The 25,658-nt window shown below is 40.6% G+C and overlaps 1 protein-coding gene across 1 annotated transcript in view; it reads left to right on the top strand.

Moving 5' to 3' along the window:
• DSG2 (desmoglein 2) overlaps window positions 1-25,658 on the top strand; it is a 44,520-nt gene that overhangs the window by 5,951 nt on the left and 12,911 nt on the right. Inside the window, exons 2-10 of the mRNA XM_048840526.2 lie at window positions 12,006-12,041; window positions 13,452-13,586; window positions 17,409-17,561; window positions 17,746-17,890; window positions 19,978-20,141; window positions 21,459-21,593; window positions 21,745-21,930; window positions 22,899-23,158; window positions 23,677-23,819. Of these exons, the coding sequence (XP_048696483.2) occupies window positions 12,006-12,041; window positions 13,452-13,586; window positions 17,409-17,561; window positions 17,746-17,890; window positions 19,978-20,141; window positions 21,459-21,593; window positions 21,745-21,930; window positions 22,899-23,158; window positions 23,677-23,819 (1,357 nt within the window). The remainder of the gene's footprint in view (window positions 1-12,005; window positions 12,042-13,451; window positions 13,587-17,408; window positions 17,562-17,745; window positions 17,891-19,977; window positions 20,142-21,458; window positions 21,594-21,744; window positions 21,931-22,898; window positions 23,159-23,676; window positions 23,820-25,658) is intronic.

Here is a 25,658-nt window from a genome sequence, read left to right as displayed (position 1 = left end):
ATTTTAATCTGATATGAGAGATAATGTCAGGCAGACCTCCTGAACCTATGCAGATTCCAATTAATTTCAAAGGGATGTCCACAGGCATAGGACTCCATTTGTATAGAACAAACTTCAGGATTGGGACTTAGAACGGTCAGTATGTTGATTACAAATTGTAATTGTAGCAATACAAGAATATTGAGAGTTCTGGAGATGAATTTCAAATGTGGAATCTGGTTTCATTATTTTTGATAAAAGTTGGCTTAATATTAGTATCAGGGGGTGGCCGGGTTAGTCGGTATCCACAAAAACAGCAAGGAGTCCGGTGGCACCTTTAAAGACTAATAGATTTATTTGAGCGTAAGCTTTTGTGGGTAAAAACCCCACTTCTTCAGATGCATTTTCACTCCATGCATCTGAAGAAGTGGGGTTTTTACCCACAAAAGCTTAAGCTCAAATAAATCTGTTAGTCTTTAAAGGTGCCACCAGACTCCTTGTTGTTCTTAATATTAGTGTTACTTGAAACGTTGTTTGTGATTGTGAAATAGGCAAATGGTGTCTGTGGAGGATTTTTTCCTGTAAAACAAAGATCCATCCTGGAACGGACACATACCTTGGGGTGGATATTCATCTTTCTTCAAGCATGCTGGGGCTTGAGAGAGTCAATGGGTCTATGGACACACTGACCATGACGCTAAGCGCAGGGAGACAACAACGGAAAGTACTTTCAGATAATGTGTCAGTTTCCTTAAACAACTGCCTGTAACTAAGTCTTGGCCACTTAGGGTATATATACCCTGCATGTCCGCAGACTCATGCTAGTGAAGCTCTCACTAGTGTGTTAGAAATAGCTGAGTAGATGACCCTTTGGCATTGGCAAGGCCTCCCCCACCTAGTCTTCAGAGCCCAATCTGCAATGTCTACACACCTACTTTTAGCATGTTAGCTGAAGCCCTGCTAGCACAAGTCTGTGGACGTGGGCTGGGATGCTCACTCCCAAATACAGGGTAGACCTACCCATAGGAGCCTTTTTTGTAGTGACCTGCCAGATTTTATTTTATTTCTAATTTAATAAAAATGTTTATTTAACCAGCTTTGATTTTCTTGTGTCTTTTTTTTCCCTATGCTATCAATAAAACCTGATCTAATTTGTAATGACTGGAATTGGGTGTGGTGACAAATTCAAGACCGTGCCAGGTGGAGCACCTCAGAGATAGAACGTGAAGTCTGACTACCAGGGAGGCTGAAGGCTTGTCTACATTTGAAGTGCAAAATGTCTATATTGTAGTCTATATATCTACAATATGAACGTTACCTATGCCAATAGGAGGGGTTCTCCCATCGGCATAGGTAATCCACCTCCCTGAGAGGCAGTAGCTAGGTTGATAAAAGAGTTCTTCTGTTGACCTAGCGTATCTATATGGGGGCATAGGTCAGCTTTACTATATCGCTCAGGGTTGTGGATTTTTCACATCTCTGAGCAATGTAGTTGGGTCGGTCTAATTTTTTAGTGTAGATCAGCCCTGGGTCAGGAGTAGCATAACAATGTATGCACTTACTCAAAGGTAACCGGTTGTGATCTCTGTCACCCAATAGTACCAAAAAAGGGCTTGTGTAAACCATCAGATTCATAGGGAGAACTGAACCTCTCTACACTCAGGAAAACATCCCAGAAACATTTAAAATTGTAACAAAAATGAAAAGGTGTATGCTTTAAAAGGTTTAGTAATGAAGAAATACATAAATGAGTTAAATTAGTTAAATTAGTCTCTAAGGTGCCACAAGTACTCCTTTTCTTTTTATAAATGAGTTAAGATTCTTAATCATTATTGGCTTGATTCACCTAGTGGCTTCAACTCTTCTACTGGTTTCAGTGAAAACTGAGTATTCAACAATTCTCGGAATCCATCCTTTCACACATGTGGGTAGATATAAACTTCACATTGACTTAAATGCAGTTTTAAAACAATCAGTGCTCATTGGTATGAGAAGTTAAGCACATTGCATTTATTTTTTTAAAATTTAATCTTTAAAATGTATTGATCAAAAAAACCCTGTGGTGGGGATATTGTCAACCCTTCCCCCATTCCAAAAACATAAAGGCCAAACTTAAAAAAATAAGATGTCTGAGGCAAACCTATGGTTATATACTTAGGTTGAGTTTCATTTTACTTGCACAAAGCCCAAGCATTCCGGCTCTATGGAAATAGAATATAAAGCAGTTAGGGAGAGGGGAAAAAAAAAAACCACATTAAGAGCACAGTGTGGATGATCTGCTGCTGATGTGGCAGCTATTCCTCTGTATCAGTTTTGCAGGGTACTGGGGCTACTGGAACACTGCAAGCTCACCTCCCTTGTTCATCCCCATTATAGCTAATGCAGAGACTCTGTCAACAGGGTGTAGGAGATGCCCTCAACCTGAGGAGTTCTCATTCAGCCCTTAAGAGGGGGGTTAGATTTTAGAAGGCCTGCCACAAGTTGTATTTGTCAATTTCACTATTGTTGTGATAGGATGAAAGCATCAGCAAATGGCTAGCTAGGCAGCTGGTTGTAGGAAATGCCTGCAAAATCTTATACATGGACCTGGAGCCTCCTAATAAAAAGATGATCCAAAAGACTGTTTATTATGCAATGGACAAGAAGATTAAATTTCTCATTTTAGTTCTTGGATAATCTCTTTATCAGCCCCCTCTTGGCACCATCTAATACGCTGACACGTGGAACACAGATTTCACAGCACTATGTAAAATCCTATAAACGCTTATGCATATGACTATCTTTACACAGCTAAGTAGTCCCTCTGATGCTGATCCTGAGCCAGAGCCCAGCGAAATCAAGCCCTCCATGCAGAAAGTTAAGAACATGTATGTGTTTTTAGCATTATAGTCAAAAATTTTGACGCACCTGTGAAAGACACTTTGTGTGTTTGGAAAGTTCTCTAATCACAATAAGACTATTTCATTATGTCACAAGCTTAATTTTTTCTCAGTGATACTTGTAACACAAAGCAGATATGAAATATCTAAGTTTTAGAAATGCTGGACTTCTAGATTTAATTATTTTAGGAAAGCATATAGGACTAAATCTTAGTTTGATAAAACTCAATAAGAATTTTTGCCATTGACATCAATGGGACCAGGTTCTCCCCCATAAAGCAGTCATACTCTTCCCTTCAAACTGCTTCCTTGACAAAAAGCCAGTGATATGGCTTTTGATAATGGAAGCTATTTATACTGGGGGTAGTGTCTAAAGGCTCCAATTGAGGATCAAGATCCCACGGTGCTAGGCACTCTACATACATAAAGTAAGAATACAGTTTCTAACTCAAAAATTTTACAATCTAAACATATGAGACGGATTTTCGGAAGCTTTGTATGCCTTTTTAATAAAAGAAAATACAGTCACGACTGAGGCATATTTAATTTTACTTTGTAACAGCCTACCCATGAATCCTTGCAAGTGTACATTTTCTACTCATTGGGTGAAATTGTGAGCTTACTGAAACCCATGGAAAAACTCTCATTGATTTCACTGAGGCTAGGATTTCATCTATCAAGTTTGTATGTATGTTTCATATTCTGTCAGTGAAGTGTGATTTCTGTGGGCTGCATTCTCATGTGTGCTGCAGCAGATTCTTTTTGTTTGCAAACTAAACTGAAATTAGCATTAGTAAAACATTCTGCTCTACTAACCATTGTCTTGGGTCATAGAATCATAGAATATCAGGGTTGGAAGGGACCCCAGAAGGTCATCTAGTCCAACCCCCTGCTCGAAGCAGGACCAATTCCCAGTTAAATCATCCCAGCCAGGGCTTTGTCAAGCCTGACCTTAAAAACCTCTAAGGAAGGAGATTCTACCACCTCCCTAGGTAACGCATTCCAGTGTTTCACCACCCTCTTAGTGAAAAAGTTTTTCCTAATATCCAATCTAAACCTCCCCCACTGCAACTTGAGACCATTACTCCTCGTTCTGTCATCTGCTACCATTGAGAACAGTCTAGAGCCATCCTCTTTGCAACCCCCTTTCAGGTAGTTGAAAGCAGCTATCAAATCCCCCCTCATTCTTCTCTTCTGCAGGCTAAACAATCCCAGCTCCCTCAGCCTCTCCTCATAAGTCATGTGTTCCAGACCCCTAATCATTTTTGTTGCCCTTCGCTGGACTCTCTCCAATTTATCCACATCCTTCTTGTAGTGTGGGGCCCAAAACTGGACACAGTACTCCAGATGAGGCCTCACCAATGTCGAATAGAGGGGAACGATCACGTGGTCACTAATCCAGCTCCCATTGAACACATTGGAAAGACTTAAGAATAACCAGATCAGGGCCTTCTGACTCCAATCAGCAGCCCTCTACATAACCAGAATGCTGTGTGTAGTTACCAGGGAGCCAAGAAGTTTCAAAAAGGGGAACTCTGCATCTCCGTCCCTCTCACAGAGCTGAGGCTCCACACCAATCTCTCTGTTGCAGTAGGGAATTAGTTGGGATGGTAGTAATATGGCCAGTGTGTCCACCAGAGGGTTGGATATGCTAGACAATATGTAGGGTGAGTTACAGCAGGCCTTTGTAGGCTACTTCAGCACTATGGGCACTGCCTCCCAATCCTGGGGGAGACTGCCATTTCCTGACTCAGCTCAACACATGCATAGTTCCCGACTTTTATTCACTTTCAGTCTTTTGTTCCTTGTATTTAAAGTTTTTGTGGGGTTTTAAAGTGTAGGGAGATGTTCAGCTCTCTCTGTAGCTCCTGCCAGCATTTTTGTCACTGTTCAGCTATTGCGATTGCATCTTGTGTTACCCTTTAGTAAATGCATTGGTTGTTACGCCTCTCCCGATATCAGACTTCAGGTTCTTTCTCGGGGTGGCCACCCTGAATTTATACCCAATTTATGTTTCTGCATCCAGTTCGCACAAATTAAACCAGATTTTACTTAATTCACCAGAATTATCCTTCAGGATACATATGCTAGGAAAGACCTCTTCAGGAACAGTTTTTTGGTTCTCAGGCTGAGACAACATTCAGTCTAATCTCCCAACAGCACCCACGAAATAGTGTACGAAAAGAAATAAAGCCTCCTGCAGAAGTTGAAAGAATAGTTGCAGAGAAACTGAGAGCAACTAATTCTGAATCAGAGGAGAAATTAACTTGCAGAGCTTAGTCACAGTCTAGATCCCAGTTGAAGAGCAGATAAAGAATTACTCACTGAATGACTTGAATCTGAAATCACGCCAGAGATTGTCATGTGATGCGTACTAACAAAGCCAAAAATTATTCCAGGGTGCAAAATCTAGGGGGCTAGAGGAAAAGAGAGTTAAACTACTCTAATCTCCTTCTAAAAAACTCAAATTTTCAGGTTCCAAAATCAAAACAATCTCACTGTCTCCAACAATTTAAGTCCTTTTCTTTTAATTTCTAAATATCTAATATTGTTGCACTTTGTAGCGAAGTGAAGACTCACTACTGCGGTGCCTCCTGCTGGTCGTCTTGGGAATTAGCTCTCCAGCCTCCAGAGCACCCTCTGCTGGTTGGTGGCTTGCCTGCCTCATGGCTCCCATATCCCTCCTGGGCCCCAGTGCCTTTGGGGTTCTGCCCCCACACGCTGGGTCTCCCCTCCCCAGGGAATCCTAGAATATCAAGGTTGGAAGGGACCTCAGGAGTTCATCTAGTCCAACCCCCTGCTCAAAGCAGGACCAATCCCCAACTAAATCATCCCAGCCAAGGCTTTGTCAAACCTGACCTTAAAAACTTCTAAGGAAGGAGATTCCACCACCTCCCTGGGTAATGCATTCCAGTGCTTCACCACCCTCCTAGTGAAAAAGTTTTTCCTAATATCCAACCTAAACCTTTCCCACTGCAACTTGAGACCATTACTCCTTGTTCTGTCATCTGTTACCACTGAGAACAGTCTAGATCCATCCTCTTTGGAACCCCCTTTCAGGTAGTTAAAAGCAACTATCAAATCCCCCCTCATTCTTCTCTTCCTCAGACTAAACAATCCCAGTTCCCTCAGCCTCTCCTCATAAGTCATGTGTTCCAGTCCCCTAATCATTTTTGTTGCCCTCCGCTGGGTGCTTTCCAATTTTTCCACGTCCTCCTCGTGGTATGGGGCCCAAAACTGGACACAGTACACCAGATGAGGCCTCACCAATGCAGAATAGAGGGGAACGATCATGTCCCTCGATCCGCTGGCAGTGCCCCTACTTATACATCCCAAAATGCCATTGGCCTTCTTGGCAACAAGGGCACACTGTTGACTCATATGCAGCTTCTCATCCACTATAACCCCTAGGTCCTTTTCTGCAGAACTGCTGCCTAGCCATTCGGTCCCTAGTCTGTAGCAGTGCATTGGGTTCTTCCGTCCTAAGTGCAGGACTCTGCACTTGTCCTCGTTTAACCTCATCAGATTTCTTTTGGCCCAATCGTCTAATTTGTCTAGGTCCCTCTGTATCCTATCCTTACCCTCCAGCGTATCTACCTCTCCTCCCAGTTTAGTGTCATCTGCAAACTTGCTGAGGGTGCAATCCACACCATCCTCCAGATCATTAATGAAAATATTGAACAAAACCGCCCCCAGGACTGACCCTTGGGACACTCTGCTTGATACCAGCTGCCAACTAGACATGGAGCCATTGAGCCCGACGATCTAGCCAGCTTTCTGTCCACCTTATAGTCCATTCATCCAGCCCATACTTCTTTAACTTGCTGGCAAGAATACTGTGGGAGACCGTGTCAAAAGCCTTGCTAAAGTCAAGGAATAACATGTTCGCTGCTTTCTCGTCATCCACAGAGTTTTCTCTTCATAGAAGTCAATTAGATTAGTCAGGCATGACTTGCCCTTGCTGAATCCATGCTGACTGTTCCTGATCACTTTCCTCTCCTCTAAGTGCTTCAGACTTGATTTCTTGAGGACCTGCTCCATGATTTTTCCAGGGACTGAGGTCAGGCTGACTGGCTTGTAGTTCCGTGGAGCCTCCTCCTTCCCTTTTTTAAAGATGGGCACTACATTAGCCTTTTTCCAGTCATCCGGGACCTCCCCCAATCACCATGAGTTTTCAAAGATAATGGCCAATGGCCAATATGCAGTCATATCCGCCATCTCCTTTAGCACTCTCAGATGCAAAGCATCTGGACCCATGGACTTGTGCTCGTCCAGCTTTTCTAAATAGTCCCGAACCACTTCTTTCGCCACAGAGGGCTGGTCACCTCCTCCCCATGCTGTGCTGCCCAGTGCAGTAGTCTGGGAGCTGACCTTGTTTGTGAAGACAGAGGCAAAAAAAGCATTGAGTACATTAGCTTTTTCCACATCCTCTGTCACTAGGTTGCCTCCCTCATTCAGCAAGGGGCCCACACTTTCCTTGACTCTTGTCTTGTTGCTAACATACCTGAAGAAACCCTTCTTGTTCTTAACATCTCTTGCTAGCTGCAACTCCAAGTGTGTTTTGGCCTTCCTGATTTCACTCCTGCATGCCTGAGCAATATTTTTATACTCTTCCCTAGTCATTTGTCCAGTCTTCCACTTCTTGTAAGCTTCTTTTTTGTGTTTAAGATCAGCAAGGATTTCACTGTTAAGCCAAGCTGGTCGCCTGCCATATTTACTATTCTTTCTACACATCGGGATGGTTTGTCCCTGTAACCTCAATAAGGATTCTTTAAAATACTGACATCCCAAGATGGAGTCCAGCGCCAGGTGAGGTATAACAAATATACCAGGTGAGCAGCCTCACCAATGTTGTGAATCTCGACTGATCCGTCTGAGGCCCTGGAAATAGCATGGTTTGTTCTAGGGGAGCTAAGCTTCTCCTAAGGCCTTAGCCCAAGAGAGGCGCTGGGAATCTACAGTGGTGCGCTTAAGGGATCACAGAGGGGGAATACAGGTGCAGTTCCCTTGAACTGTGCACACACTGTAGACACGTGTGTTTGGAAAAAATATCTAATACATTTTAGAGTATAGGGCATGGAGCTGAAGGCTATTACTGTAAAGGTTTCTAGGCGCAGAATTACCTCTTTCACTTCATAAATATAAATGAAGTTATTTTGATATATCCTTGCTTTAAGACATTACCTGAAACCTTTTTGATGCTCCTACATGATCCAAGGCCTAACAGAGCAGAGGTACTCCAGGAGAGACAAAGTTTCACCCTAATACTGCTAGTTTCAGCATTATTGGCCTGATCCTACACCCGTCTGAGTCAATAGAAGGCTCCCATTGGCTTATTGTTGAACCAAGAGGTGATCACTTATGCATAAGAAAAAGAGAATTCTTGCTTGCTTCCTTGCTTTCTTAAAATAAAGGCTTGCAAAGATCCTAACCTTATTTAATTTTCTAATTATAAAATATTTGTATACCTTATAGACTGTGCGTAAAATTTTCAAAAGCACCTAAATGACTTGCAGTGAGGGTGGATAAAAAGTGATTTTTTTGATAAAATGCTTTTTGAGGAAAAAACTTATCTAAAGATAGTTTTAATTAAGATACACTATAGCTCAAAGATATCTCATCATGGAGTAGGAATTATAAATTCTAATTCTATAGTATGAGACAATATATTCATGTAATGTTTAAGAAAAGTTTTGTAAATGAGTTCCAATAGTTCATGGATTAGGGACCCAATCTTATGGGGCTCCGACGGCTTCTGTATAGATTAGTTAGGTTAATCTTTCTGTCTACTCAATGGGACTCAGTACTCCGTCTAGAAGATACCATCACAGATGCTTAGTTTTGCAGTTCTCAAACTGTGGGTTTTTGTCTCCAGAGATAACATGCTTGTTAACAGCAAAACTGTTTTAAAATAAATAAATAATATATAGAGGTGAGAAATAATAGACCTCAACCCTATTATCTCTATGCAAATTTGTGTACACAGAGTAAATCCCTTACCTCTCTCTAAAAATGGAAAGTTTCAAAAAGTTCAATGAATAGAAGATTGTTGGGGGTGGAATAGATCTGGACAAGGAGAAGTCTGGAGATAAATGTGAGAAGAGAGGAACAGGCAGTAGAAACAAAAGTGAAAGTGTTTGAGCAGCATATTCCAGAAGTCTTGAGGTCTTTCTGAGTGTAGCCTTCACTGATCTGTGATCTACCATACCATTCTCTCACTAGAAGGGAAAAGCTATAATGGCAGCAGTCCGTAAAAGAGACCCAGTTTGGGAATATTTTAATGAAGTTCCTCTACCTGTGGGTAAGACAGGCTTGCGTGCAAAATGCAAACAGTGCAACAAAGAAATGCAAGGCCTGCTTGCCCGAATGAAACAACATCATGAGAAGCGTTCCATCTCAGGAGGAAGCTGCGCTGAAGATGAAAGGAACATATCTGAACATGCAGGATCTTGAGGTTGGTAAACTTTTTTTATTTCATACCTCTTTTTTAAGGACTGCCTGTCTTCCTTCTGGACTATTCTTGAATTCTCATGTTTGAGCAAAAAATGTAGTTACTCTATGGTACTAGCATTTTAGATGCAGTTGTGATAAAAAATAAATAGCTGAAATAGGCAGATCTTCCTTTTACAATTTCACCTTTAAAGTAGTACTGAGTGTCAGTGATTACAATGAGTAATACTAAATGAGCAGTATGGTAATAATAATAACTGCATTGACTTATTTTGTTTAGGAGAATCCATCCTCAACATACAGGATTCTGAAGACTATAAACCTTCAAGATCAGCATCATTTTCTATAGTTTCAGAGTTATCTGCCAATGATAGTGTTTCAGTCACATCATGTATGTCACATAGCCACAGTATATCACCTGTAGCAAAAAGAAAAAAATCTCCATTATCTAGAACCAACCATAGATAAGTTTGTGATAAGAACCAGCAGATTACAAAAAGAGGCAATTGATGAAAAAATTGCCCGGTTTGTTTATGCAACAAATTTTCCTTTCCATATGATGGAGAACCCACACTTCATTAACATGGTTCAGTCATTAAGACCAGGATACAGTCCACCCAAGAGAGCAGATGTCATAGGCCAAATTGCTGGATAAAGTGTATGAAAGAAATTGAGCAGTGTGCAAAATGTCTAGAGAGTGAAATTATTAACCTGAGTCTTGATGGGTGGAGCAATGTCCACAATGATCCTGTTTTATGTGCTTGTGTGACGACAGAAGAAGGGAATGTCTTCCTTACAGAAACAATTGATACATCAGGAAATGCTCACACAGCAGAATACTTACAAGAAGTTGCAGTAAAAACTATAACAAACTATGGAAAAAAATTCAAATGTGTAGTACGCAGCTTGGTCACAGACAATGCTCCAAATGTATCCAAGATGAGAAGAAATTATTTAGAAGAGAGTCCAAAGCTAATAACCTACAATTGCAGTGTTCATTTGATACACCTCCTAGCCAAAGACTTCAGTGTTCCAGAAATAAAGGCTAATGTTGTTGAAATTGCAAAATACTTCCATAACAACCACTTTGCAGCAGCTGCTCTGAAAAAAGTGGGAGGAACCAAGCTAACTCTCCCACAAGACATGCGATGGAACTCAGTAGTGGAATGTTTTGAGCAATATATCAAGAACTGGCCTAATCTGATGGCAGTTTGTGAACAAAATCATGAAAAAATAGATGACACTTTCACAGCCAAAGTTCTCAACGTTGGGCTGAAGAGAAGTGTTGAACACATGCTGAGTACCCTGAAGCCTATTTCTGTAGCCTTGAACAAAATGCAGGGAAATAGCTGTTTTATTGCTTATGCTGTTGAAATTTGGAAGGAACTGGGTGAGATCTTAAAAAGAGAAATCTGCAATGACAGAGTTAAATTACAAGCATTAAAAAAACAAATGGGACAAGCCCTATCTTCAGCTCATTTTCTTGCAGATATTCTCAGTACTTGGTACCAGGGTCAAACCTTAACTGCTGAAGAAGAGGAGTTGGTTATGACATGGACATCCAGCAATCATCCCTCCATAATGTCAACTCTAATAAACTTCAGAGCTAAGGGTGAACCATTCAAGAAATATATGTTTGCTGATGATGTTTTAAAGAAAGTCACACCTGTGAACTGGTGGAAGTCACTTAAGCACTTGGATTCAGAGACTGTTGAAGTGATAATCTCACTTTTAACAGCAGTAGCTTCTTCAGCCATTGTAGAAAGAATATTTTCTTCCTTTGGACTAATTCATTCCAAATCAAGAAATGGTTTGGGACCTGAAAAAGCACAAAAACTTGTTTTTCCTTTTGCAGATTATGAACAAACAGGAAAATGAAGGTGAAGACGACTGAGTTAGCTGCAGAAGCCAATATTTTAAGTTTTTCATGTTGATTTGGCTGACACAGTCGATTTAATTTTTGTTTTGTTATTTTTTAAATTCATTTAACTATTTTAGTTAAAAACAATTTTAATAAAAACAAACCTGATTTAAAAAAACCTTGAATGTTTAACTAAATTCAAAAATTCATATGCTTGTTTTGTTAAAATATTATATGTTTGCTGTTGAAGAAAAAATCCAGAAAACATAACGTGTGTGTGTGTGTGTGTGTGTGTTTGTTTGTTTGTTTGTTAAATAAAACTATTTAAATGTCTGTCTGATGATGATCTCCTCCTCATACAGCATGGCAAGAAAATCCTCCAAATAGTAATGATTAACCTGTTGAATTGGAAGTAGTTCACCCAGTGACTTCATAAATATCTGCTTCAATTACCTTTGAATGATTGTTTGGTTATTTCATTTACCATTTTCTGATATAGCTGTAAAACTAATCTGAAAAGTTTTCAAAATAAATCACTTAAAAAATTTGTAGTGTGTACCTTCTAAAAATGAAGTCTACATCTATCTCTGAGTTCTGAAGAACATGTATTAAGGTTATAACAACCAAAAAGAATGCACTTTTATGTAGAAATATATGATTAAATTGAGTCTTCCTGACTAGTGATTTAAATCAAATCCACCCTGCCTTGCAATATCAGACTGTTACTTGTTTTTTATATTTTGAAGTTTGTTTTGGGTGTGGTTGTATAAACTGTACCTTAATGCTACTAAACAGATGCAGAATGAATAACATTGACTATATCATTTATTTGACAGATCTGTTTGAACTTTGGAAATGGACTTCACCTAGAGGTAGGCAATGGTTGAGAAATAACTACAATGTCCATGTGTAGAAAAGGTTTTCTGAGCAAACAGTAAACAAGAAAAGACCACTTTACTTATAACTGGTAAATAGCTTGAGTTGCTTTGATGTAGACACAACACAAAAGTCATATCTACTGCTTACTGCAGAAATATAATTGGATAGGCCTAGTCCTAAACCCATCAACATTAATGCTATTTTCCATTGGGAGAAAACTTCCCTAGAATATTATGATTGTGATGAATCAACTTTGAGATTCTCTGAGTTAATGGTAGTGACTGTTAGTTTCTGGCTGGTATCAAGGTAAGAGTCACACGGGGGACTCAGGCACTGCACCACCACCATCTTTTATGCAGTTTTAGGTATGCACAGAGCATTCCTACTGCACCGGGCCCTGAAAGCAAGACAGTGGAGGAACACCTAGTCTGAGAGTCCCAGTGGGGCTTAGGCACGAGTAAGGAACCAAATTTCTCAGCAGTGTCGAATTAGGGAGCTGTCTTCATGCTCAGCAACCAAAATTTAGGAACCTCTGGGACTTTAATGGAGGAAACGTAGGTACCTAAGGAGTTTAAGCACCTCCAGGAATAGGCAGCAGCTAAGCAGTGGTTTTGTGAATGCCAGTGGTGTCTGTATGTTGGATTTAGGCATCTAGCTGCCATTTTAGGCACCTAAGACTCTGTCATGAATCCCATCCCAAATCTGAATCTGGATACTGAGAGCCGCTGCACTGAGTAAGCCAAACAGTTGGAGAGAACAGGTGGGTTTCCATGGGAAAGAGGATAAGGTAGTGGAAGCAAGTAGTTCGCAAGTCTCTGGGGTTGACAAGATTATAACATAAGGGTGGATGACAAAGAGCCAGTGGGAGGATGGATGTGAGGCTCTATGGACAGGGTGGAAGGAGCAGTAAAGAGAGAAGATGGAGGTCATTTGATGGGGGTGAGGGAGGTTTGAGGGGAAGGCAAACAAGGAAATGTGAGAGGCCTCAGCTCTTTAAAATGGACTGCATAGATAACTTTCTCCTCTGATCTGATAGCTACCACTTTAATTCACACCCATTCTGAGAGATTTGACTAATTCCCAGTTGTCACATAATTTATATTTGTTTATTTTAAACCTGGCCTTTTTAAGTGAGTGTTTAAAAGAAACAGACACATTTCCTTCTTACGTGGGTTTTCAGGGAAGAGTCTGACCCTTACCATTAAAATAAAGCATACTTATTAGGGAAAAAAAAATCTACAGTAAAATCAGAGTGTAAATTTAAACAATCAGCTTGTTTAATTAAAATTACATGTGAAAAATGGCATCCAGAAGTTCTAGGCACAGCAGTGGTCAATTGAGAAGAGTGTTAGTGTTTAATGGCTAAAATGTAATGTTGGAATTTAAACCTGCTTTTTTCTTAGGTTTTTAATCAAGCTGCCAAAAATGATAATCTGTCTAATCAGAATAGTAAAATCAGAGAAAAGCGGGAATGGGTTGTCCCACCTGCTATGATTTCAGAAGAGGATGACAATTTGAAGATTAATCCAATTGCTAAAGTAAGTCAGAGAACAGCTGGAACACAGTAAGATGGGGAAACATTTTTGAAAGTACATTGTTGCATGTAAAATATAGCTGGGGCCTACTCTAAACACACACACACTGTTAAAACCACCCTCCAGTTCTTTAAGCCAGCAATTTAAAGAAAATGTTACCTTGGCAATGATCCCCAAAATGGAATTTTGAGCATGAATGCTTTGCAGGATTAGGCCAACAGTAACTGTTACTCTTATGCCTTACAAAATTGGGGTTTTCTTCACCAATGTATCTGTTCAACAATGAATAATACGTAATAAATAACTAAAAATCAAACAAATGTAACCGTTGCTGTAGGTTCTACACAACATCTGAACAACTTTATCTGTGCAGTACTTAGTATATGTATCAAGTTCCTTTATTTTACAGTGTTTCTTTAAGAGTGGGGGTTTTTTTTAAAAAAAAAATGGTGTCTGTGGACACTGTTTAATGTTGGTTGGCCTCAATTTTTACCTATTTTTTTTTCTTCTTAGTTCACAAAGTTTATACTCACATTACCTGTAAAAAAAACTATGTTAAAAGAATGTTAACATTACAAAGTCAATCACTGCAAGTTAGGAAATGCCAGAAGTAAGGTTGCTTGTGCAACCTTAATTTGCCCCTCCTGCCTTCTGTGTATGCATTATGATACAGTGTTTAATTATCTGATCAAATAGTATTTTTTGCACATGACCCAGCCTCATTCAGTGCACAGGAAGGTTGGTGCTTTATTAATGAACTGTGTGTGTGTGTGTGTCCCTACTCATTATTAAATATGTGGCCTCAGGTCTTATTTACTGCACACTGTTCAAACTCTGATCTGAAGAAGGAATTTTTAATTTTCCTTTGGACTTTTATATGGTGCTCATCACTGGAGTATCTGAGTGCTTCACAAACAGATTGATTAATCAATCTTCATAACCCTCTGTGAGGTGTTTGTGTGGAGGGGTGATATCCCCATTTTACAGATGGGCTGCAGAGGCACAGAGAGATTAAAATCAAAAGTATTCATGTTTTGGGTGCTCCACTTAAGATGCGTAAGACCTAATTTTTCAGAGTACTTAATAGGAGTTGATTGCTATATAATACTGACTTCAGTTACAGCTGTCAGTGCTCAGCACTGCTGCAAATCAGAATTCACAGTGTCAAGTTGGGCACTCAGAAAATGAGGAATGCACGGTTAGTGGCCACGAGTGAAAAACTTGTTTTAGGTGACTTGGTTAGCATCACATAGGAAGTCTGTGGCAGAAGGAAGAGCAGAATCCAGTTCTCCAGGGCAACATCCAACTGCCTTATCCATGAGATCCTCAATTCTTTTCGTGCAGTTCCCTGCCTCATTCACTACGCACTTTTCAACTTCCACAACAAATGAGGAAGCAGTTCTACAGCCTACTTCTCTACCCTGAGTCATCCTTAGAGCAGGTCTGTCTTATTCATTGAATGAGGCAGTGGTCCTATGGAAAAAATATGATGATGTAATTAAATACTGTCATAACGCGTACACTCGGGGAGCATTTTCTGACTTCTGAGTGCTTGACTTTGCAGCCTTAGCATGTAATTTCTTAGGTTTTTAAAAAAGCAAACATCCGAAACAGAAATTCCATCATGTGGTATAATGACAACAGCAGGACTGGAATCTTTAGATCCACTTGCACAGTTCTCAGGCACTTGAGCTAAAGGAGTAACTGATAGCAATAATAGTTTTTCATCCTGTGTGTGGATCAGAACAACAAGGGAATGAAACGCACATTTGACAGTGGCATTCACAGATATCTGCTAACAGCAGAGGACTGGTAAGATTCATCAATCTTGGATTCCATTTCGGTCTCTGGAGGGAGGTGTGCTGTGGTAAATGTAGACCCTTCTTCTTGTTTCCTTCCCTCCCCACTTGTGTCCTGTCTAGTCAAACTTTTCTCTTTCCCACCCCAACCATGTCCTTATCCCGGTCTCCACTTATCAGGTTTCGCATCCCAAGCCCTTTGCTCAGTCACTATTGTCTCCCACTCCAGGCTCCCCATCCGAGTCCCAGTCTCCACCTCTCCTCCCAGTCTGTCTTCTTGCCCAGCCAGTTCCAGATCTTCCCCTGTTTCCCAGTTTTTTCATCTGATCTTAGTGTTTTCCCACGCCCACCAACTGGCTTCCAGTCATCCCCTCACCAGCTCTGAGTCTTCTTGACCAAGAAGTCCCAATCTTCCTGCTTCCTCCCCCCGCACCCAGGCTCCCTGCCTTGCCCGTGCCAGCAGGGGATGGTCATTGAAAGCACAGGAAAGCCAGGCTCTCTTCTCTCAGTTACAGTGCCCAGCATGATCCCAGCCCGGAGTATTAATTACAAGGGAAGTCTGACTTTGCCCTTTTAGCGCTGGGCTATCAGAACATGCTCAGTCATTCTGTGGTGATGGCACATGGTAATACTCCACCATACATAGGAACCATGAGAGGATGAAACATGCACATTAAGTCTGGAATCTTCAGAAGATTCAGCTACTAAACTCTAAGAAGTGTCTACTGAGCATAGGCATGAACTGATGTTTTTCAAAGGCTTTTTACTTGGCCAAATTTAGACAGATTTTCATAAGAACTGCAAAAGGCATATTCTTGACATAAAAACAACCCTTCATATCAAATTTTATGCCCCTGGTCCGTAGCATGAGGGCACTAGATCTATTCAAAAATGCATCCTTAGAACATTTTAAATATTGCAAAATACTTTTCCCAACCATGTTCTCAGAAATGGCTGAACTGTTTTGGCGGAAACTTTCAAAAAAAATTCAGCCTGATGAAAACACCCAGCATGAAGAATTTTAGCCAAATGGTTTAAGTTTGGCAAAGCTATAGCAATTGAAAAGAGGATCTTATAATAGGAAGTGTTGGGCAATCTTAATAATAGACGGTGCTGTCAGCCCTGCCTATAATGACATAAAGCAAATGTTTTAGGACCAGATTGTATAATTTGCATTGTAGGTGCAGCTCTGAGAGGAATTATGTCTCAGGCCTGGTCTACAGTGGGGGGGGCGAACGAGCTAAGTTGGTCTGAGTTACGCAGCTTCAGCTATGAAAATAGCATAGCTGAAGTCAACGTACTTAGAGCTGCTTACCATGGTGTCTTCACTGCAATAAGTCGACTGCTGATGCTTCCCCATCGACTCCGCCTGCGCGTCTTGCTCCGGTGGAGTACCAGAGTAGACGGAAGAGCGCTCGGCGGTCGATTTATCGCGTCTTCACTACATGTGATAAATCGACCCCTGCTGGATCGATCGCTCCAGAGGTAAGGGTAGACATGCCCTCAGGAGGCTCCCAGATACACAGCAAAGTGCACAAAATTGCTACAATCCTAATGATGGTACAGTACGTTCACTGTGGCATACCCAATTGGTACTGAGAATCACTACAGAGTGGTGGGGGAGGCCGTGATTTTCCTCTTCCACACCCCCTTTGGTGTGGTTTGTGCTTCTCAGGTATGGTAGGAAGGAATAGTATCTGCACTCTGTCCTTGCACAAGACATGTGAGATTTGAGCTCCTTGCATCCTTCACTACCTCTTTGCACCTAAAGAAGGGACAGGCAAAAGCTAGCCCTTAATTTTGTAGTTAGTTATTGTAAAAATATGAGTAACATCTTTTCTTGTCCTTTTTTAAACATTTTTCCTGAAAATTAAAGCGAATGCAGCGTAGCTTCCTCTACATAGTAAGGGCATGTACTACTACATACAAATATATATCTTGCTTGTTGTCCATAGTATGTTTCTATATGTTTTTTTAAAGAACTTCCATTTACTGAGTGCAATTAACTCTGTTGTGTTCCTGTTAGATAAGTTCTGATCATGCAGACGATCCAGGAGTGGTAATTACTTACTCAATTTCTGGCCAAGGAGTGACCGATGGTTTGTTTGTTATCAATGGAAAAACTGGAGAACTGAACATAACAAGAAGAGTTGACCGAGAAAAAACTCCAATGTTCAATGTAAGTTGAATTAGTGGGCTATAACTTTCTTTTTTCTATATGTGCTCTCTCTTTAACTTTTCAAATTAATTGCCATCTTTTTGTTTTAATGTCTCTTGACTTTTTCTCCAATGCAAAGTGATAATTAACAATTTCTATCAACATGGATATTCCTATTTTCCCGTTATTTATTTGTCTATTTCAGCTTAAAGGTCATGCACATGATCAGAATGGGAAAAAAGTGGAAGAGCCAATAGACCTGAGAATTAAAGTTAAGGATATAAATGACAATTACCCAGTGTTTTCAGAGGAAGTTTTTATTGGCTCTGTTGAAGAGTTAAGTGAATCAGGTAAAATACTATTTTTCTAATTGTATTAACATATTAAATAATGGTGCTATGTGGTCACTTAACCTCTCCTGTCGTTACTTTTTTATAATAGTCCTGTATGGTATGCTTTTCATCACTTCCTACCTAGAGCAGTATATTTGATTTTACTTATTCTCTCAGGAAAAAGACTCTTGAAAGTAAACAGACACAAACTTTTTTAGTGACAGTTAAGGTTGCATCGGGACACACCCTACCAACTCAAAACCTGAAAAGCATGGAAATAATTTAAAGGAAAAGTCTCCTGCATTCCTTATCACTTCATATAGCCCATAGCACTCTTAACACTACATAAGGCTTTCATGTCCATGTCCAACAGATACTGAAAAGCAATAGGGATTCTTGCTTCATTAAGCCTGCAGTGTAGCACAAAACCTTTCCCGTGACCACAGACACTTTTGTATCAGCAGATAGCACTGTCATTCTGTCTGGAGTGGTTCACAACTGTGAGTGCCAACCTCAGAGCAGACTGTCAAAAAGCAGGGCAGACACCCCAAACGGATTGGATTGAAATTAGATTTCACAACTCCATAACAAATGTGAGCTCCTGAAACACTGTAACAGTCTTACCATAGAGTTACAGACACTCCAGTTTATCTTTCCATCCAGCTTGCCTGGGTGGCAAGATAGACTGGTGATAGTTCGTTGCTGTACACCAAAGATCACAAAAGATTCAGGTCGCTTCCAGTCCTAAGAGACCAGTCACTTACTCCAGATCAATTTGTACCTCAGATCTCACCCCAAAGACAATGCTTGTAGCTGATCCTATAGTAAATCAAACTGACACATGATAATGTGGGCTGTGGAAAGGCCTCAGGACATTCAAGTGGTGATTTGGGAGGGTGGCTGAAGAGCAAGTAGGCAGGGGAACTCCACGCACCCCTGTGATGCTGCAGCTGGACTCCTCATGAGCATTGCATAGCCCAGCATATACAGCTAGGCAAGTAGGTAAATGGTCACTGCGTCTGAGATTACCCGTATCCAGTGACCACAAAACCCTATAAGGAGTGTGTGGGATTGCAGCCCCATTCCGGTTCAGCTTTCAGGAGTGGATCACATACCCTCATTCCCATTTCAGTTCATCAAGCAAAGCATATTCACTTGCATGTTTAACTGTGGTTTAGAGAGGAATATTTCACCCCTACCAAATGCTGGCCTCATCCAAAGCCCATTGAAGTCAATTACAGTCTGTCTGTTGACTTCAGTGGTTTCAAATCAGGCCTCTGGGAGGTGAAAACATCTGTTGTCAGTAGTTAAGAAAGGAGTGTTGGGAAAACAGCTTGATAAATCTTTTATACTGTATCTATTTTAGCCTGATGGTGATCATATGGAAGAGGTTATTGAGGGTCTGCTCTTGTGAGGTGCTGAGCTCCCTCAATTCAAATGGGAGCTCTTTAGTGATCAGCTTTGAAAATCAGGTAGGATTCAGGCAAAATTAAATATAGATTTAAGTGTCTAACTAGAGACCCCAGTTTGAACTAAGATCCGCCTTCTTCAAAAGGACAGACTCCTGTCACTTGAGCTAAGAGACTTTCCATTATATGCTAGCACTATAAATCCTATGATATATAAATGAGTAGTTCTGACCGTAGCCAACAGAGGGTAGTGGCAAATGTACATGATGGTCAAAGGACTGTTTTCATCAAGCAACCAGTTTGAGAGTCAGGCATGGGAGGTAGGGCAGATAATTTAAAAGGACTTTTTTGTCTGTTTTCTGTTCGTATTAAATTATACCCATGAAGTTTCTATCATTTTTTAAAAACTTTTAGGTAAAGACCACCCATATTAGGCCGTTTGTCATACTGAGGTTGTAGTATGTATATCCATGATGTGCATTTGTTTGGTTGTACATACTATCTAATGACATAGTGTTAAAAAATAAAAATAAGACATTTCTCCATCTCTTAATAAAAACAGTAATTAGAAGTACAACACAAAACAGTTAAATGGGTCTGAAAACTCTCCATTTTGTATTCTATAAATGATACTTGCCAATACATGAACAAGGGCAATATAAATCTCTCTCTATATATAATTTTTTTAATTCTCAGGTACACTTGTGATGAGGATAAAAGCAACCGATGCAGATGAGCCGAATAATCTAAATTCCAGAATTGCTTTCAAGATTCTTCAAGATTCTTCTCTGCCACCTGCATTCAGTATTAAGAAAACCACCGGTGAGGTTGTAACAGCAATGTTATACCTTGACAGAGAGGTAAACTACTGTCTTATATTGGCTCTTTCCCAGAGTTTTAACAACACTCTTTCAACTCTCTTCCCTCATTGCTGCTTCATCCTGCCCACTAGGTGAGGATTGGATACATAGATCTTCTGACCCCCAACCTCCATCTCCATGGCCCTCCTGGAACTGAAGGTCTAGCCCTTTTCCTACATCGGCTTTCTCCCTTTGTGTCTGCTCAGCTGTGCTGGCTGGTGCATTTTGGGGGGTTAAGAGTTAAGGCTCTGCTTACCCAGTTGTCCTCAACTGCACAGGGGAGGGGAGTATTGGCCCGGTGTCCCCTGTTCAATTCCCTTCACCTCATCAGGCAGAAAGGGGCTTGAATGGAGGGCCTCCCACATCCTGGATGAGTACCCTAACCACTGGGCTAACGGTTATAAAGGAGGTCCTCCTCTTTTCCTTCCCCCATCTGTTTTTTGTGGAGTTAAGTGGGCTTTCGGCACGCTTACTGGATTGGGCCCCTCATACAATTTAGGTGGAAGAACATATGTATTTTCCCTCATCTGTGGATCACTCTGGGGCATAGTGGGGAGACAGACGCCTGGGTGCCTAGAGTGAGGCAGCAGTGTACATGCCCAGAGGCAGAAACGTAGGCACCTAGGGAACTTTTGCACCAAAAGCTTAAATGCCAATAGACTTAAGGTGCCTATAGCATTAGGCAGCAGCTGAGTAGGAGTTTTGTGGCTTACGGTGGCACCTAAAAAGGGGACGTAGGCACCTAAGCCCCTTTGTACATTCTACCTTTATAGCAGGCCTAGCTCTAGCCAGTACTATCAGTCTGACATTTTCATGGGTACCATAATCATGAAGTTCACTAAAAACTGAAGGGAAATAACTAAACTATTAGTCTAAACCTTTACTAATTTCTGTAATCTGTGTGTAATAATTTAACAATAATTATTTTATCATATATAATATTCATTAACTTTCCCTTTCCTCCAGTTATGGAGTGACCATTTCCTAATCCCAATTAAAGGACAATCATAAAATTCCCAAAGCCCTTTGTGCTGGGGTGGTTGTTCTTGTTTCTTTTATCTTTCTCAAATTCTTTCCACCCTCCATTTACTCAATTATTTGGGAAAATGCTAAGTGCATTCCTGAGCTCAGGACTCTGGTGGAACAATTCAGTTATCAGGATGGTTATGATGAATGAAATTTAATATTAATTAAACATACTGCCATAGTCAGCCATTCCGTATCAATGAAATAATAGAGATAATGTACTGGAGCAAAAAATATTTTGTAATTGGTTTCTGTATAGATTTAAACACTTATTTTTTGAATGTGACACAGGAACAAAGTAGCTACACTTTGACTGTAGAAGCAAGAGACAGAGATGGAGAACAAATTGGGCTAGCTACAAACTGTACTGTAAAAATCAAGATTTTGGATGTCAATGACAATATTCCTGTTCTTGAAAGGCAGACAGTAAGTATTTGTTTGTTTAACAGCTTCTGTATGTTCCTATGTCTGATAGTAACAGGTAATTTACTATCACATGGCACACAAAGGACTCATTTTGCCACAGTGAACTAGAGTAGATTTAACATTTTTTAAAAGCCATGTTGTATGATTGCAGTATGAAGGCAGTGTCGAGGAAAACAGAGCAAATGTGGAAATTATGCGACTGAAAGTATTTGACAAAGATGAAAAATTCTCTGATAATTGGCTGGCAAACTTCACAATCGCCTCTGGGAATGAAGGGGATTATTTCCATATAGAGACAGATGCTCAAACAAATGAAGGAGTTTTGACTCTTGTGAAGGTAAGTGTATACTGTAGAGTGTCTTTTTTTTCTTTCTTTCTTTTTTTAAATCATAACGAGACTTTTTTAAATATTAGAATAAATTACACTGGATATTAATTTTAACGAAAATGATTTACATTCTACCAGCATGTGAATGGCAAATAATGTACTGGTGGAACACTCCTCCATTTCTATATTTTATCTCGATGTACTGAGTAATTGTATGTACAGAGTATAAAAACAGAGGAAAGCATGTTTCCCTTCAGTTTAGGAGACCTGGGTCCCATTCTTAACTCTGTCATTGATTCTCTGTGTGACATCAGGTAAATCATTTTAGAGCCTGATTTTATGGCTGTTGAGCATCCTCAGTTTCCCCAAAAGTCCACACGAGTTGAGGATGCTCAGCAACTCTCAGCATATCAGGTCTTATATCTCTGTGGTTTGGTTTCCCTTTCTTTAATTTGTGGGTAACAATGCTTAACTATGTTTTTATAAAGTGATTTAAGACCTACAGATGAAAAGCACTTTGAGTGCTAAATATGATAATGATTAGAGGGCAAAAGCTAGAATATATGACAGCTAGTCTGAAACTGGTGCATTCTACATCCTTTTTCCAATTGTGACGCACGGAGCGAGAGTCCATCCCCAAGGCCAGAAGATAGTGTTCTCTCCAAAGTCAGCAACCTGAAGCTATTACTTTTAGTTTATCCATACAAATAACAAGATATTGTATCCTTATTCTGTATACTATTTGATATACCTGACATATATTGAAAAGAGACTTGACAAGTTTAAATAATACTTATTTTTTCGGGTGCCGTCAATCGGGCACCTTTAGCTAGCCTTAATCCATTCATTTTTTTGACAAAGAAAATGTTTTTAAAGATTGAACTTTTAAACATTATTTCAATGTCAAATTCTGTGTTTACTTTTTGAGTGAAGTTTGTTTTTGTGTCTGTGTCTGTGTGTGTGTGCGCTTGTTGCAGGAGATCAATTATGAGGAAATACAAAGCATGAACTTGAGCGTTGTCGTTACAAATAAAGCAGCATTTCACAAATCAATTAGTAGTACCTACAAAGTAAAACCAATTCCAGTAACGATTAAGGTAAAAAATGTTCCAGAGGGCCTTGTATTCAAACCCCACACAATGGTGATTGAGACACATGAGACTATGACTATAAACCAGATTATTGGGAAATATCAAGCCTATGATGAAGACACTTCAAAAGTAGCAGAACATATCACGTAAGCATCATATTTTTATTAATTAGCAACGTTGCCATTTATAGAATGTAATATTAAATCTTTGTATCAAACAATCACTAGGCTGAAATTATTTCATAGTCATGCTGTTTGATAGATGTGTCTAATAATTATTACAGTATAAATGAGATGGGTATTCTACAGGGTTTTATGTAGAATACCCATCTCATTTATACTGTAATATAAAAGTATGGACTTTTTAATTTTTAAATAATTTGGTTTTGTGTTAGTTCATATGATGAGAAGTGCATCTCCCTACAGAAACAGTCTGTATTGATGTATCCATTTAGTAAATCTACAAGTATACCAATGACACTTTTGGTTTCAGACTGTGGACTTAAATTTAGGATGAAACCTATAGAAATCCCATGAACATGCAGATACAGTGGTGTAGAGCAAATATTTGATGTGTGTGTGTGTGTGCGTGCAAAGCAGCTTCAGCCCCCATGGTTGTCTTGCTCATTATAATTTGATTTTTTTTTTAAAAAAAATTCTAACAGATATGTCAAAAGAAATGATGAAGATAATTGGATTATGATAGATTCTACTACAGCTGAAATCAAGCTAATAAAAATACCTGATTATGAGTCATCTTATTTAATTAATGGTACCTACACCGTCAACATTCTGGCCATACCTAATGGTAAGTTGTGAGGCATTAGATGTCATGTCCTGTGTATTCATAAACCTTTCTTTACAAGCTTTTTGTATTGCTGAGGCCTGACCCTAATGTTGCACAGCAAGAGAGTAGTCTTACCATCTGATCAGTACCCATTTCAGGCTAAATCAGTGATCGGCAACTTTTGGCATGCGGCCCGCCAGGGTAAGCCCTCTGCTGGGCCGGGCCAGTTTGTTTACCTGCCACGTCTGCAGGTTTGGCCGATCACAGCTCCCACTGGTCTCGGTTCGCCGCTCCAGGCCAATGGGGGCCGCAGGAAGTGGCGCAGGCCCAGGGATGTGCTGGCTGCCGCTTCCCGCAGCCCCCATTGGCCTGGAGTGGCGAACCATGGCCAGTGGGAGCTGCGATCAGCCGAACCTGCAGGTAAACAAACCAGCTCAACCCGCCAGGGGGCTTACCCTAAGGGCCGCATGCCAAAGGTTGCCGATCCCTGGGCTAAATATTACAGCCTTCTCTTGATGAGCACTCCCATGAAAATGAAAGCAAATGCTCACCAACATGCAAGGGCTGTATAGTCTAATCCTTAATAGTGTAAAGGTCAGGTTCTCTGGCATAAGCAGGCAGGGCTCCTTTGGCTGCAATGTTTATGTATATTATGGTCACTTCCTTGTTCAGTTTGAAGTCCTTATGCATTCTGGAAATGTGTCTGGAAGAAGTTTTTGCTGTTATTTTTAACACCACATATAAATATAAAAAGGTTTCTAAATTCTGTACATTGTTTTATTTCAACATTTTGATTTGTTTCCTTTTTGTAGCTGTTTTGCAAGATGATTAAAGTGTGAGATTCCCACCCCACTCTGACCCCTGTATGCTAGGTAAAAGGGTAGGAGCAGCAAAAAGGGGTTCTGAAAGCCACAGTTCCAACTGGGGAGAATTTTCCTGGCACAAAAACTGTGGGAGACCTTGCAAGTACTGGCCTGAAGTGGGGGTGGGGCCACAGCACATACCACTGTGAAGATTCTACACCTGTAGAAAGCCAGGGACAGGTTGCCATAACACGGACAGTTCCCCAAGACTGTCTAAATTATGCTGGGGGCTGTTCTGGCCCCCCAGAGCAGTCCAGAATCCAGGAAGTATAGAAGTGGCTTAAAGCCAAATAGCACTTCCTCCCACTGGTCTGCAAGTTATGTGCTGTGCCTCTGAAAGGTGTGGCTAACCGCAAATGATAGCATGATTGTCGCACAGGTACCTGCACCAGTTTTTAATCTAGCTAGCACAGATAACAATAGCAGTGAAGATATGGCAGTATGCACCCTGGCTCAGGCCAGCAACACAAGCACATAACCAGGCAGGCTTCTTTTTGGGAGACTAGCTCATGCCACCGCATCCTCTCTATCACTGTTACCTGCACCCGCCCGATCCCTCTCAGTGGCCACACCCCTGCTCTTCCTCCTCTCCTTAAGTGACCACCCCCTGGCCTGCCCTAAGTGATGTTGGGGGGTTGGACTAGATGACCTCCTAAGGTCCCTTCCAACCCTGATATTCTATGATGTGCCCTAGGGGGCAAAGGAGTGGAGCACCTCCGGGGAAACTAGAAGTGTGGCACAGTATTGCCAACCCCCTGCATTTACAAAGCACAAGTCAGGCTCCTCAAAATCATGAAGTTAGTGTTGGTCCTGCTTTGAGCAGGGGATTGGACTGGATGACCCTCCTGAAGTCTTTTTCTAATCTTCTATGACTCTATGAAATGTAATAATAATAAATATTAGATTGTTTCTATTTGGGTTTTGGTTGCTCAGACCTGTAGGTGGCACTTGGGTCACTTTTTCTAGATTTTCTCTGCAGCCGAGAGGGCTAGAATCT

This window comes from Caretta caretta, chromosome 2, assembly GCF_965140235.1.
Source record: "Caretta caretta isolate rCarCar2 chromosome 2, rCarCar1.hap1, whole genome shotgun sequence".
NCBI lineage: Eukaryota > Metazoa > Chordata > Testudines > Cheloniidae > Caretta > Caretta caretta.
The sequence above is the reverse complement of the archived record's forward strand: the minus strand, read 5'-3'. Positions and strand labels throughout refer to the sequence as shown.